Raw genomic sequence first — 14,502 nt, forward strand, 5'->3', positions numbered from 1 at the left:
TATTAAGGATTTCAAATGTTTTTATATAAAGTTAACATTTTTTCCAAATATGTATCCATGTTATTTTGTGTGGTTGTGTGGTCTGAATTTTTACTGTGATCTTTTGAAACACATTTGTTTCTTATTTAACATTTCTTTTTTTCTTCCACAAGCCACTCAGTACTTTTATTAAAAGTCTAAATCCTAAATATGTGTAGATAATTTGGAAGGACTTTTATTGTTTTTAGTAGAGAACCTAATTATTACCAATACTTTGAGTGTGTTTATGAACGATTATTGGAATTTGCTGTGATCTGGGTTTTATTGTTGCTTAATCTTGCTCTTTTTACTATTTAATGAGTTGTAATAACTTTTTGGTCTTGATAATGTTTGAGTGTTTGGTAATTTATACATATATAACAATAATAACCTGCTTATCTTCCTTTCTTTTTTTAACAGTTACATGGGAATCGGTCTTTCTGCTCAAGGTGTGAATATGAATAGACTACCAGGTACAGTTGAACTATATAGTAGAGTCTCATAGATTTTTGTGGCTAAAACTTTCCATTAATAACTTGAAATAGTTAAACATATTTATTTTCTGTATTTTTAATCACCTGTACTGTGAGTTCAAAGTGAAAACTGAATTTTTAAAATAAATTAAATTTTTTTTACTATTTGGCATAACATATATCCCATGCATTTTTTTGTTTTGTTTTTTACCTGTTTTGTTTTTTGTTATTTTTAAACTTCCAGTACATAGTCATATCAACTTTAAATATTTTAATGTGGTTTGTTCTGTTTGCTCTCCAACACATTCTTGGCTTTTAACCCATTTTCAGTTGTTTCATATTCTGGGAATGTGGGTCTGGTGTTAAAAGTAAACTAAGGAAGGTATAAATTCAGATGGCAGAACTGTTTCTTGAAACTATTAATCAAATGGAAGTAATACTTGGATTATATGTTCTGGTGTTCTATTTACTATTGTTTAAAATTAATTTGAGGAAAAACATTTTGAAAATAGAAAGCAAAATAGAAAAATCTTCTATTTTATATTAAACTGTGTGTGTGTGTGTGTGTACCAAATCAGAGCAAAGTTCCTTTGTTCTGTGTGCTAAATTTTTTTTCCTTAAAGTTGTAAAAAACAGTATTTTAATATAGAATTTATATAGAATTCAATATAGAATTTGTTGAGAATTTAAATGAACATTTGGGAATTTTATCTCTGTATTACTTGTACTATTCTTGCTTATTTATCATAATAATGAATAGCTGTAGCACAGAGCAACTTTACATTTTGTTAATATACTGAAACTTTTCCTTTAGGCTGGGATAAGCATTCATATGGTTATCATGGGGACGATGGACATTCATTTTGTTCTTCTGGAACTGGACAACCTTATGGACCAACTTTTACAACTGGTGATGTTATTGGCTGTTGTGTTAACCTTATCAACAATACCTGCTTCTACACCAAGAATGGACATAGTTTAGGTACTAAGTTAATGTATTGCGTGTAAAATAACCAAATACTGTGGTTATTGTACTTACATCATGGTAGTCATAGTTATTATGTAATTCTCTTCTATAAATAGATGCCCCTGGAAATTATTTCTTTGTTCCTCCCAGGTGAATGTTGAGAAAATGGTGGAAAATGTAGTCTATGAAGGCCACGTTGTATCCCATGTATAGGAGTAACTATAGAAATAAGTCCCATGCTTAAATATTTATTCTAGTAATAGAAATGCTAAGGGTTTTCTGCTTTGCTTTGAATAAAGCCCTTCACAGTGTGATTCAGTTCTCTAGGTTAACAGGTGTTAAGAAAAAAGGGCTGTCAGTTTTTAGTCCTGCGTGGGGGTAAAATAAGGAAGGGAAAGCTTGATGCTACCAACCAAATGAAGGGCATTGACACCGTAAAGATCATTCCTGCTAACAAAGATTGATAAAGGATGGTGACTATAAGTTAGTTCTGCAGAAGGGATCAGAAGTAAAACAAGCAAATAACAGCAAAACTTCTGAGAATGAAAGACGGGTGTAGGTGACTAATTAAGAAATAAATAAATTGATGAAAACATGAAGATGTCTGTCCATTGTAAGACTAATAATAGAAGGTTAGGGTTTTCAGTTAAATATGAACTCAAAATACTTTGAATTTAAAAATTGTAAATGGTTGTTACATTCCCATTTCATAGAAATTCTTTTAGTTTTTGTTTTTTTTTTGTATTGCAGCAAGTTTAAAGGATAGCATGATTCATGTTTTAAAAATAAAAAGGTTTCACATGACTTTTACTGTTTGAAATGTCCTTGATTCATAGCAAATTGTTTTTGATGAAAGGAAGTGAAAGAAGGCAAAAACCAAGTAACCTCAGAAGACAGAAATTTCATTTGGCTTATAAACAGTATTTAAAAATTAGACAGCAAATAGTATGCTTAGATATGCAGTAGATATTCTTTAATATAACACAAAAACGATTCTTTCATTTTATAGTAGAAAATTCTAAATTTCTGGCTGCATTGGTAATAGTTATTTTTTTTCTTAGTGTCTCAACATATACTCCTAATGTAAAGTTAGTGTCTTCTTATTTATGTTTGGCTTAAAACTTTTCCTTCTAATTATTAATATTTATTCTGAAGTCCTGTGTTATCTGACTTAAAGATTATCCCAAGTCCACAGAAGATTCTTATACACAGAGTTGACGATTGAACAGGTTTGAACTGTGGATTTTTTTTGGTAAATACATAGAGTACTGTAAATGTGTTTTCTCTTCCTTTTGATTTTCTTAGTAACATTTTCTTTCTCTAGATAATTGTAAGAATATAGGCTATAATACATATGATGTGCAAAATATGTTAATCAACTATTTATGTATTGGTAAGATTACGTAGGTCAACAGTAAGCTATTAGTCGTTAAACTTTTTAGGGGAGTCAGAAATCTGTGTGGATTTTTTAACTGCACAGAGGTCAGTGCCTTTAACCCCTACTTTGTTCAAGGGTCAACTGTATTCTTATCAGTACAAGAATGTCAAGGGTACCATGCAAGTTATATATGTATTTGTAATTTGTTTGTCGTGGCTAACTGGTTTCTAGAAAGATAGAGCCCCTTCAGTTGATTTGTTGTTAGTATTCTGGCTTTGATTTATCAAAGCAGTTAACTGGGGTAGTTTGACTTGGCTTTGCCTGCTAAAGATATTTAATATCTTCAACCAGGAGAAATTCTGTCTTAGGTGAGACCTTTGGTTCAGAAATGCAAAAGACATTTTTAAATTAAAATTAGTCTTTTTACAGTTTTTAAACTTTATTCCATAGAAGAAATTATATTTTGGAAGATGGGAAGAAGTAAATTTTTTTTCTACTAGATTTTTCACAGATACGTAAATTTAAAGAAAACTGTTTTTTAAATGTGAGATTTTTTTTAAAGGATGCATAATGATGGAATTATGTTCTAACTTTAAGGAAACATTTAGCTTTTTTTACTCATAAATTAATAAATATTTATTACACATATAGAGAGGCAGCGTCACAGTGGTTAATATGGGTTGTTTAGTTGCCTGGCTTTGTCTCCTGATTTAGGCCAGCCATGTGACCTTATGCAAGTTACTTAACATTTTCTGTGCCTTGGTTTATAAAGTAGGATCACTCTAATATCTACTTTATTAAGGTTGTTAAACTACACTGAAATGATGCATGTGCAGTTCTTAGGTGAAATGGTGTTTCTTATCGTCGTTTGCCAGACTCTGGCTAGGTGTCAGGGATGCAGTCTAAAACATTGGTAAGCAAAATTATTTCTTTAGAACAGAGGTCACCATGGGCCAAATTTGTCTCCTGTCTATTTTTTAACTAAAGTTTTACTGGAATGCAGCCACATCCATTTTTACGCACTGTCTGCGACTGCTTTCCTGCCGCACTGGCACAGTCGAGCAGTTGTAACAGACTCACGGCCCAAAGAGCAGCGCGCGCTCCCTCTGCCCCTTCGTAGGAGAGTCATGCACGCCTCCAGTCCAGGGTCTAGCATCTGGAGGCCAGTGTTAGTCAGCTCACATTCCTTTGTACTTCCCCGAATGGGTCATTTTTACCCAAAAGCTGATACAGCTTTAGTTTCTGTCTCATGCAGGTTTTAAAAATATATGTTTATTTACTATAAAAAGAAAAACGGGAAGGTTTTTATTTGAGAAACTAATTAAAGGAGAAACATTTCAATATCCAGGTTAACTTAATTTGAATTTTGTTTACTCAATTTTAATGAATATCATTCATCAATTAAAGATCACTTCAAAAAGCCTCTTGACAAATTAGGAAATTAGAAATATAAAAAACTTGTTTTTGGTATATTTAAATAATTATACCAACTTATTAAACTGGCATCTTTTTGTGGTCTCACTGTGTATAGACTGTGGTAGCTATATTTGGCAGTGGACAAAAGTGTTAATCTATGAAATTAAGTTGGGGCTTTCATTAGTATGTAGTATAAAGAAAGAAGAGTTCAGTAATTAATGGCAAAAAGGAACTTTTTACTAAAACTATAAATTTAGGCAGTTTTTGTTGTAAATATATATCTTTGGAAAAAATAGTTGATTAGGCTGCTATTTTATGAAAAATGGCAGGTATGTATGGTAATATTTTATTGAAATATTTTATTTATTGTTTCCCGAAATTTTTAGAATAAATTTTTCTATTTGGCCCATAGTCACTTTGCTTTCTATTTATGAATGAAACAAAAAGTAATCAATATTTTACTGGAGTGGCAGGGCATGAATTTACTAGTTTTTAAAAGGACTTTAACTACAAAGTATTATTTTTATGCATTTCTTTTAAAGCATGTAGTAGAGATTTGTAATCAATTTGTCTTTTAACTGTAGTACTTTCATGAATAGAGTCAGTTTTCTGATGGTACAGCACAATTATAGAATCCCAAGTAGGAAAATAATTTAACAGAAATGCCCTCACTTTTTCAATGACGATCAGCACCATAGGGGGTAGTGCTGGTGTGATCTTTTATTTTGTTTTAATATGTGTTTATACTGGAAGATTTGAGATTAACCAGTTTACGAATACGATCCTGTGGAAACATTTGGTTTATTTTCTTATTTTCAGTTAAGTAATATATTTTAATATTTTAAGGGAGATTATTAAATAATTTGGGAATGCCAGGAGATTTATTCTAATGATATTAACATCATTCAAGTGTATTTGGAAACGGACTGTTGAAATTTTTGTCAGAGGACATCCAAGAGAAATTCTCAGCTATACAGATCTTTATTTTTTGAAGGAGGAGGTGTTTGTTTTTTTCCAGTGTAGTCAAAGGTTATTCAAGAACGTACTTTTATAAGACATTTTTTAAAGAAACAAAGGTACTGTATTTTTCATTGCTTACCTTTTTATTGCAACAGAAAATATTTCCCTTCCTCTTCAGATTATTTAAAAGTTAAATCTAAGAGACGAAGATTAAATAAGGCTGGAGAAAGCACCTTGGGTATTGGTTAAAATTCAGATGTGACTATTTTGCAACCAATTTTCTTATATGATTTCTAACATAGCTTTGAAGGTATATCTAAAATCATTTTTTAAATCTTGGAATCAAGAGCAGTGCCCCCAAAATAAAATTGGTGTGTGCTAATAAGGAAGATGATCTTGAAAATTGGGTCAGTACTTGTTCCGACCTGTTAGTGTTATTGAGAAAAAATTACTTGTTATTTTATATTTGGGTTTTTAATTTTTTTTTCTTTTCTGTCTTTGCCATTCTTTTTCTTCATTTTAACTAGAAATTTAGCTTGTCACCATAGTCTGCCTTTGAAAAACAGCTTCTAATGCCACTTTGTTTTTTCTTCAGGTATTGCTTTCACTGACCTACCGGTAAGACATACTTTTTTTTAAAGCAGTTTTGCATTTTTAATTAAATGAAGTATAAAGAACTAGTAGTGAACATATTTAGAATGTGTTCTTACTGACATTCAGTTTATATGCCATGCATAGAATAGAGATCTCTAGTCACCATTGGTATAGACCTGAAGAAATTAAGCTTCAAATTATAGTGGACACTATTGCGCAAGGGAACTTGGTTGTAGCTAAAAAATAAATCAGAATTTTTTTATTAAAATACACTTTTTAATGTCACTATGCATTTATTTGAAATATGTTTCTTTGATAACGTTACACTTTTCAGCACGTGACTGTACAGTAGTTCTAGTCATTTGTTAATTCAGTGTACATTGCATGCCTACTGTGTGGCAGTGGTTGTGCTTGGATACATCATTCAAGAAAACAGGTAAGGTAAAAGTCTGTCCTCTTAGAGTATTCAAGCTGGAGAAGTTAGACAATAAATAATACATTAAAACTAAGTGAATTATGCTCTGGCCGGTGTGGTTAAGTGGTTAGAGCGTCGGCTTGCACACTGAAGCGTCGCGGGTTCAATTACCAGTCAAGGGGCATGTACCTGGGTTGCAGGTTTGATCCCTGGTCCTGGTTGGGCAGCATGCAGGAAGCAATGAATCGATGTCTGTCATATAGATATTTCTTTCTTTCTCTTTGTCTCCTTCTCCCTCTCTCACCTCCTCTCTCCTTCCCTTCCACTCTCTAAAAATCAGTGGAAAAAATGTCCTGTGGTGAGGATTTTTTTTAAGTAAATTACAACATTTTTAAAAGGTTTTAAGTACTTTTCAAAGAAAGAGAAAAAACAGCATGGGAGTACCAAACAGAACACAAGATGTACAATTTGTTCACCTTTGCTCAGTGTAAGATTTGAGCAGAGGCTTTTGAAGAAGTGAGGAAGATAAGAATGTCCCAGGCAGAGGGGAACAGTTAGGGAAGTGGCACTAAAGCAGGAGTATGTCTGGTATGTTGGAAGAATAGCATGAAGTGAGGTAGAGAGACCTGAGAAAGGTAGAGAGTGGTAGGAGATGAGTCAGATAATGATGGGGGTGAGGGGATTGCTGGATCATCTGGACCTTGAGGGCCATTGTAAAAGCTTCAGCATTTACTCAGTGAAATAGACGTTACAGAGTTTTAGTTATGACACAACTTTAGTTTTTACTTTTATTTATTTATTTTTACTTTTATTTAATTGTTTTTATTGATTTTTAGGGAGAGAGGTAGAAACACTAATGAAAGAGAAACATCAACATCACTTGGCTTCCTCCTGCATGCCCCCCACTGAGGTTCGAGCCCACAACCCAGACGTGCCCTGACTGGGAATCAAAACAGCAACCTCTTGGTGCACTGTGTTCAATGTTTGGTACTCCCATGCTGTTTTATTCTCTTTCTTTGAGCCACATCAGCCGAGCACAACTTCAGTTTTTAAAGGATCACTGGCTGCTGGGTGGAAAAATTAGACAAAGTGGGGAATAAGGGTAGAGACAGACCTGAGAGGGTCTATTACAGGAATCCAGGCGAGGAATGATGGTGACTCTCACATCACTAGAGACATGAGAAGTGTGATTCTAGGTACCTTGTTTACCAAATCTAAGGCTCTGTCAATTGTAATATGCATCAGATGTAACACTAGGGAGGGAAAAACTAGCAAACTATCACTTAGAGTTTTTATTTTACATTTGTCCACTGATCTTTGAGGATATTTAATAGATTTTTAATCAGTATCACTTGTTGTATACCTAAAAATGATGAAATAGCAATATAAATTGTCTATAAAGTGTCCCCCAAACTTTTCATATTCAGAGTACAACTTTTTAAAACACTTTATTTTAGAGTTGATATTGGTGGTTTTCTACATGACATTGTCTTCCATGCCATCAAGAACATTTCTGAAGAGTTCTCCATTATGTCTGTGGCATTTTCTTCCAAGCTCCTGACTGCATCTTGCAGGTTCTGATGCTATCACTTTCTTAATACTGCCAGAAAGTATTAACTAAAGATTTTCAGACAATAGCCAGGACTCTCGTATTCCTTTCTTAGTTGGCTTGTTAACTAAGATGTTTTAGAGTGTTGCAATTATCTAGCTGTTTCACCAGGAAAAATAATCAAATCCCAGAGTTTTCCATGCGCTCATTCTTGAACAAATTCACACCTGTGCAGTCAGTGATGGCTGTGTGGCCACATGTAAGATGCCATCTATATTTTAAAACACATTCCTATTTCACAGGTGTTTTGAGATGACAGGAGACTCAGAGGCAGAGAGTAGACATCCAATCTATAGATTATTAATATACCTTAAAACTATGAAGAAGTCAAAGTTATAATAGAAGGAACTTTGCTAAGCCAAAAAAAAAATTCAGAGTCCTGATAAGAATTGCTCACCAAGAGCATTATTTAGTAAGTAATGATGGCACAAGTTTTATTTATTTTTTAAAATATATATGTAATCTTAGGATTTTATTTTATATTTATACCACAATAAGTTCCAGATGGATTAAAGAGTATGAATAAATACGATTTTTAAAAAATCCACTGAGAACTGCCCAGCGGGGTGGCTCAGTGGTTGAGCATTGACCCGTGCATCAAGAGGTCACTGGTTCAATTCCCGGTCAGGGCACATGCCCTGGTTGTGGGCCTGATCCCCAGTGGGGGGCATGCAGGAGGTGGCCAATCAATGTTCTCTCTCATTGATGTTTCTATCTCTCTCTCCCTCTCCCTTCCACTCTCTCTGAAATCAATAAAAATTAAAAAAAAAAAAAGAAAAAAAGAAATCCACTGAGAACTAAGATAATTTCCTGATGAATTGGATGTGAAAATGTGAGAAAGAAACTTTCTTCAAGATTTTGGGCCTGAGACCTTGACAGAGTGGCTCAGTTGGTTGGAGCATCCACCAAAAGATTGCAGGCTCAATTCCCAATCAGGGCACATACCTGGATTGCAGGTTTGATCTTTAGTTGGGGCACATATGGAAGGCAACCATGTTTCTCATGTCCATGTTTTGACCCCCACCCCCACCCCCCCCGCCTTCCTCCCTCTCTGTAAGCATGTCAACCAGTGAAGATTAAAAAAAAAAGAGCATCTGGTGAAGTGGGTGGGGAGGGGTGGTGGAGTGTAGATGTGGATGCTGGTATGTGGGTTGATGGGGTTCTGAACTATTGCAGAGGGTTTGTAAGTTTCATCTGGAATTGGTTAAAGGGTTTAATACTGGGGTGTTTTGTTTCTCGTTTTGTTTTCTCTTTTTGTGGTACTAAGAAAGTAAAATAACTTGACAGAGCAAGCAGATGTCTTTGTTCCTTGTTGGTAGGTATTGGTGATCATTTATTTGGAAAAGGCTTAGCTGGTTGTGGACATGCCGACTATTTTTATGTTATCTTCCAACTATTTTTTGTCCCACTTTAGAATTACTATTGTGTTTTGCCTTATTTATAATTAACCATTGGTGATACTCAGTTTGTAACAGTGTGTAAAGTGGTGGTCATGGTGATTGTGGTTTGGTGAGTTCTTTGTTGTGACTGAGATCTTCTGGGACTTCCACATGCAACATACCTATTCTACTTAAAAAGGAAGGAAAAAGTCTTTCCCACCAAACAAGCATTTGTATGTGTTCTGTACCTGTGATCTCTCACTTTTTAGTTGTAGTATTAAATTCTAGTAGAGAGTGTATTTACAGAACAAAAAGTTTACCTAGACTGTATTACAGTTATCATGCAGCACAGGGTGTTTTTACAGCTCAAAAACTGGAGATCTACTTCAGAGTCATGTTTCTCCCCTAGCTCACCTCACCAGTTTGAGAAATGTCCTCCTATAAACTGACTAATTCAGTGTGGGGTAAAGTAAAGCAATTCTCATTTAAAATGATGCTGCTTTCCAGTTCCTTAGGCTAACTTGAAATCTTTTTATAGATAACATTATTTGCTTTTATTTTCATAGAAAAATTCTTTAAAATATAATAGAACAAAATTATGCTATTGAGAATATGATTTTATTGTGTATATTTAGTTTTTGAATAGTATTTTTAATATGTCTTTATTTTTTCCTAAGGTAATAAAAATGAGATGTTTTTCTATTCTTTTCATAGAGACTTAAATTATTCTCACTTTTGTCTAATTCTACATAGGCAGTAATGATTTTTTTTTTCTTTTGAGAAACAGTTTCCTGGGAAACATTGTTTTACATAAATCCATAATCGAGATACATTCTACAACATGGATGAACCTGGGAAACATGGTAAACAAAAGAAACCAGTCACAAAGACCATACATTGCATTATTCTGTTTATACAAAATGTACGGAATAGGCAAATCTGTAGGGTGAAGATTAGTGGTGGTCAGAGTTACAGTGATGAGGTATGAGGAATGACTGTGAATGGGTAGGGGTTACTTTTTGGAGTGGTGAAATGTTGTAAAATTTGATAGTGGTGATGCCTGTACAACTCTGACTAAACTGAAAACCACTGCATTGTTACATTCTACTTTTAGAAATCTATATCTTACAAGTTAAAATTTTTTAGATTTTTTAAATTTATAGTTTACCGGTTAAATGTTATATCCTTCATTCCTTTCCCTCATATTCTTCTGTTTAAGGTAAAGAGTATAAGAACTTATAGTTGGTCACTTTTCATTGAGCCCCTTCTGACTTTATCATTTTCAGTTTTTTATCAATTTCTAATTACAAAAGTAATTGTGCTAAATATTCAAATAATAAATGTTTAGAAATACACAAGTGTGCAAAAGAGAAGTTCCTCAAAATCCCATCCTCTTTAGATATGATGACTGTCTTAACTTGAGTGTATATCCTTCCAAATCTGTTTCTAAACTTATGTTAGCCAGTATATTCATTGTGTAAATGTTCACAGAAAAGGTGGGATTATAGTTTATGCACTATTCTGTAGCTTGCTTGCTTCTTTTAGTATTATATATTGTGCATCTTTATCAGTATACACATTTTTTACTCTTTTTTGCTTATTTTTATAATTTAACATTTATGAAATGGGGATGCATCTTAGGATCTATGGTCTGTCAGAGTTTAATGGGCAATGCTTTTTCTTAGACATAAAATAATGGCATATCATAATTATTGGAGTCTGAGTCTCGAGTATATAACCACCTATAAATGGACGTTCTTTAAAATTTTTAATTTGCAATTACAAAAAGTGCTATAGGACATATATCTTTGCTTTTCTGTAAGATTAAATTCTTAAAAGTGAAATTGCTTTGTGAATTCTAATAGATTTTGCCAAAATTTCTTAAAAGATAGTATCAGTTTACATTTCTGTGTACAGTAGATGAAAGGGCTTGCTTTCTTAGTCTTTTAAATCTTAACCTGATGTGCAAAAAAAAATCAAATTGTTTTTGCATTTCTAGAAATTGAGAGTCTTTATATTGCAATTGAATTAGTAATCTTTGTCCACCTGTATTATGAGAATTTTTTTATATTTGAAATATTGATGCTTTCTCTCACATGTGGCAGAATTTTGTTCTGTAAAGTCAGTTTGTCTTGACATTCATGGCAAGTTTTGTTGCAGGGAACAAAAACATTTGAAACGTTTTTATATAATTTTTTTTTAATATATTTTTTTTCACACTATTACTGAAACCTTTTTATGGCAAATTTAAAGTATTTATGAATGCTGATTTTCTTTTGTAGTGTTGATATGAGTTATTTTCCTGAATTTATCAAGAAAAATTAGATTAGCAAACCATTTTAAAAGCGTCTCTGTTTGGACATTGCTGAATGATCAGAATTAGAAACTACTTAATAAACAGGATTGCCTTTTATTCTTCTTATATCCTTATTCAGAGTCTTTGGCTTTATATACTTTTGTTCTAAAATACATCATAATTTTTTTAATATGGTTTAATGGAAAAAATACTGTGCTAGAAGTAGAGAGATATGAGTTTTTTTCCTACATGTATGTCATTAACAAGAGGTGCACTATTGGATAAATTCCTTAAATTCTTTTGGTCTCTTTTCTCATTGGTGAAATAAGAAGAGTGTAATAAATATTTCACTTGTATTTGGCTTAAAATTCTATTAACTTGCTAGTTTTGTTATTAAAAATAAGTACATTTTTGTATATTGCATTACCATTTCCCCTCCTAATCCGGTGCAACTATATTTCTTAATATTTTAACACAGTATGCTTGTTTCTGATTTGGTTGCTTGGTTGATCATTTGTTTTTAAACACATTTTTCTAGCTTTTTGCTGTGAAATATGTTTAAGCATCTTATATTATACACAAATTATGCCCTTGTCATCTTTATCTAATTTTATACTGAAAATATTTATTATAACTTTTAAAGCAAAGAAATAAGACATAAATACAGAGAATGAAGATGAAGTAGGATTTGAAGTTCTAGGAGGAAAAAATGAACTTAGATTTGACGTAAGATAAACCTGTTCCAGTCTCACGTCTGCCATAGTGTAGAAAGACAACCACCAAGTTACTTTGCCCCCGAGCCTCAATTTCTATATTTTTTGTAGTGCAAATAATAATTACTTCACAGGATTATTATAATGATTAAACATTGCCATTTAGTAGACATTCAGTAACTCTCCCTTTAGATGTAACAACTAGTGATAGAGAGAAAAGAACAACACTGGTATTTTTTGTATACGAAGCTATTCAATTGATTGTTTAGCCCCTAAATCTTAGAGTACATCTAAATGCATTTCTTTATGAATTTGAAATTTGAAATTCATTCTTTTCCTCTCTTGAAATATATGCATTTGAGTCTTTTATTTTTATATCAAGAATCCTCACTCTTAATGGTACTTTTTTTTTTTATCCTCACCCAAGGATATTTTTTTTTCCTATTTATCATCAGATGGAGTGGGAGGAAGGGAGAGAGAGAAACATCGATGTGAGAGAGACACATCAACTGGTTGCCTCTTGCACAACCTGACCAGGGCAGGGGCCAAACTGCAACTGAGGTACATGCCCTTGACCGAAATCGAACCCGGGACTCACTGGTCTGTGGACTCAATGCTCTAACTACTGAGCCAAACCAGCCAGGGCTAATGGCACTGTGTTTTGCTTGTAATTATAAACATTGAGTGATCGGTTGCCTCCCTGTTCACCTCAGCCAGGGCCAGGAATCAAAACTCCAACCTTTCAGTGTATTGGAGGACGTTCCATCCAACTGAACCACACTGGCCCGGGCCTGTATGATATACTACTTTTTTTTAAAAAAAATATGTTTTTATTGATTTGAGAGGAGGGGGGAGGGAGGGAGAAAAGAAAGAAAGAGAGAAGCATCAATGTGAGAGAGAAACACTGATCCGCCATCTTCTGTACATACCCCGAAGGGGGGGGGGGGATTGACCCAAGACCTGGGTATGTGCTCGGGCCCAGAATTGAACTGGTGACTATTTGATACATGGGATGACACTCAACCAACCGAGATACATCGGCCAGCGCTATATGACATATTCTTAAGAGCAAGGGTTATGTCTTTATTTCTATGTGGTCTCTGAAAAAATAAAATAGGTACTGAGGTTGCCTCCTTTTGTTTTTTTAATCCTCACTCGATTTTTTTTCCCCTCCCATTTATCTTCAGATAGAGTGGGAGGGAGGGGAGAGAGAAAGAGAGACACATTGATATGAGAGAGACACATCAACTGGTTGCCTCCTGCATGACCCCAGCCAGAGCCGGGGACCGAACCACAACCAAGGTATGTGCCCTTGACCAGAATTGAACCCGCAACTCTGGTCCTCGGGCCAACCATTCTAACCGCTGAGCTAGACCAGCCAGGGTGGTTGCCTTTTTTTTTTTTTTTTTTATGATTAGATGATAGGGAATTATATTTTCTGTCTCATATCGATTGTATTTTAGAATATTTGTTTTCGTTTTCCTCTTTGGATTGAGATTTTAAAATATTTAACAAAGAAAATTTATAGTTTTGTTATTTTAAAGAGATGCATTTGAAAGAATGAATGTCTTTATCGTAGAAGGGATAGATAGATGCTTAGTGAAATGTGTTGTCTTACAGCCAAATTTATATCCCACTGTTGGGCTCCAGACACCAGGAGAGGTTGTTGATGCCAATTTTGGGCAACATCCTTTTGTGTTTGATATAGAAGACTACATGCGGGAGTGGAGAACCAAAATACAGGCACAGATAGACCGGTTTCCTATTGGAGATCGAGAAGGAGAATGGCAGACCATGATACAAAAGTAAGTGAAGAACTTTGAGTGGACATTATTCAAAAGTACTTTTTTAATAAAATATTTTTGGTACAAAAGAATATTTGTTGAAGCTTTTTAATATACTTATTTACAGCCAAATAATTTTAATATATTGATTATATTTTAATCTCTATAAAAAGTAATTCGCTCTATTTAAACAATTAAAAATATTTGATTTGACGGCAACATGCAGAATAGTGTATTAGTCTGACTTACTAATTTGATGGAAGAAATAAAGTGACACTAGATTACATAAGTGAGGTTAATTCATTTTCTATCATTAGTAATAGGATTTAATGATTTCCATAGGTTACATGATTCACTAATTAATAAGGCCAGTGCAGAAGATAAATTTAGTAAGATAATTCAGGATCATGGTTTTGGACTGATTTTGACTGTTGTTCAGCAATAATTCAATTATTTATGGAGAAACAGAATTATTGCTCATTAAGAATAAACATCAAAGT

At 33.5% G+C, this 14,502-nt stretch overlaps 1 protein-coding gene across 1 annotated transcript in view; it reads left to right on the forward strand.

The window, feature by feature from the left end:
* RANBP9 (RAN binding protein 9) overlaps positions 1-14,502 on the forward strand; it is a 91,613-nt gene that overhangs the window by 53,204 nt on the left and 23,907 nt on the right. Inside the window, exons 3-6 of the mRNA XM_036255218.1 lie at positions 439-491; positions 1,306-1,473; positions 5,808-5,830; positions 13,839-14,023. Coding sequence (XP_036111111.1) covers positions 439-491; positions 1,306-1,473; positions 5,808-5,830; positions 13,839-14,023 — 429 coding nt within the window. The remainder of the gene's footprint in view (positions 1-438; positions 492-1,305; positions 1,474-5,807; positions 5,831-13,838; positions 14,024-14,502) is intronic.

The sequence above is a fragment of the Molossus molossus genome, unplaced genomic scaffold (assembly GCF_014108415.1).
Source record: "Molossus molossus isolate mMolMol1 unplaced genomic scaffold, mMolMol1.p scaffold_m16_p_12, whole genome shotgun sequence".
Lineage (NCBI taxonomy): Eukaryota > Metazoa > Chordata > Mammalia > Chiroptera > Molossidae > Molossus > Molossus molossus.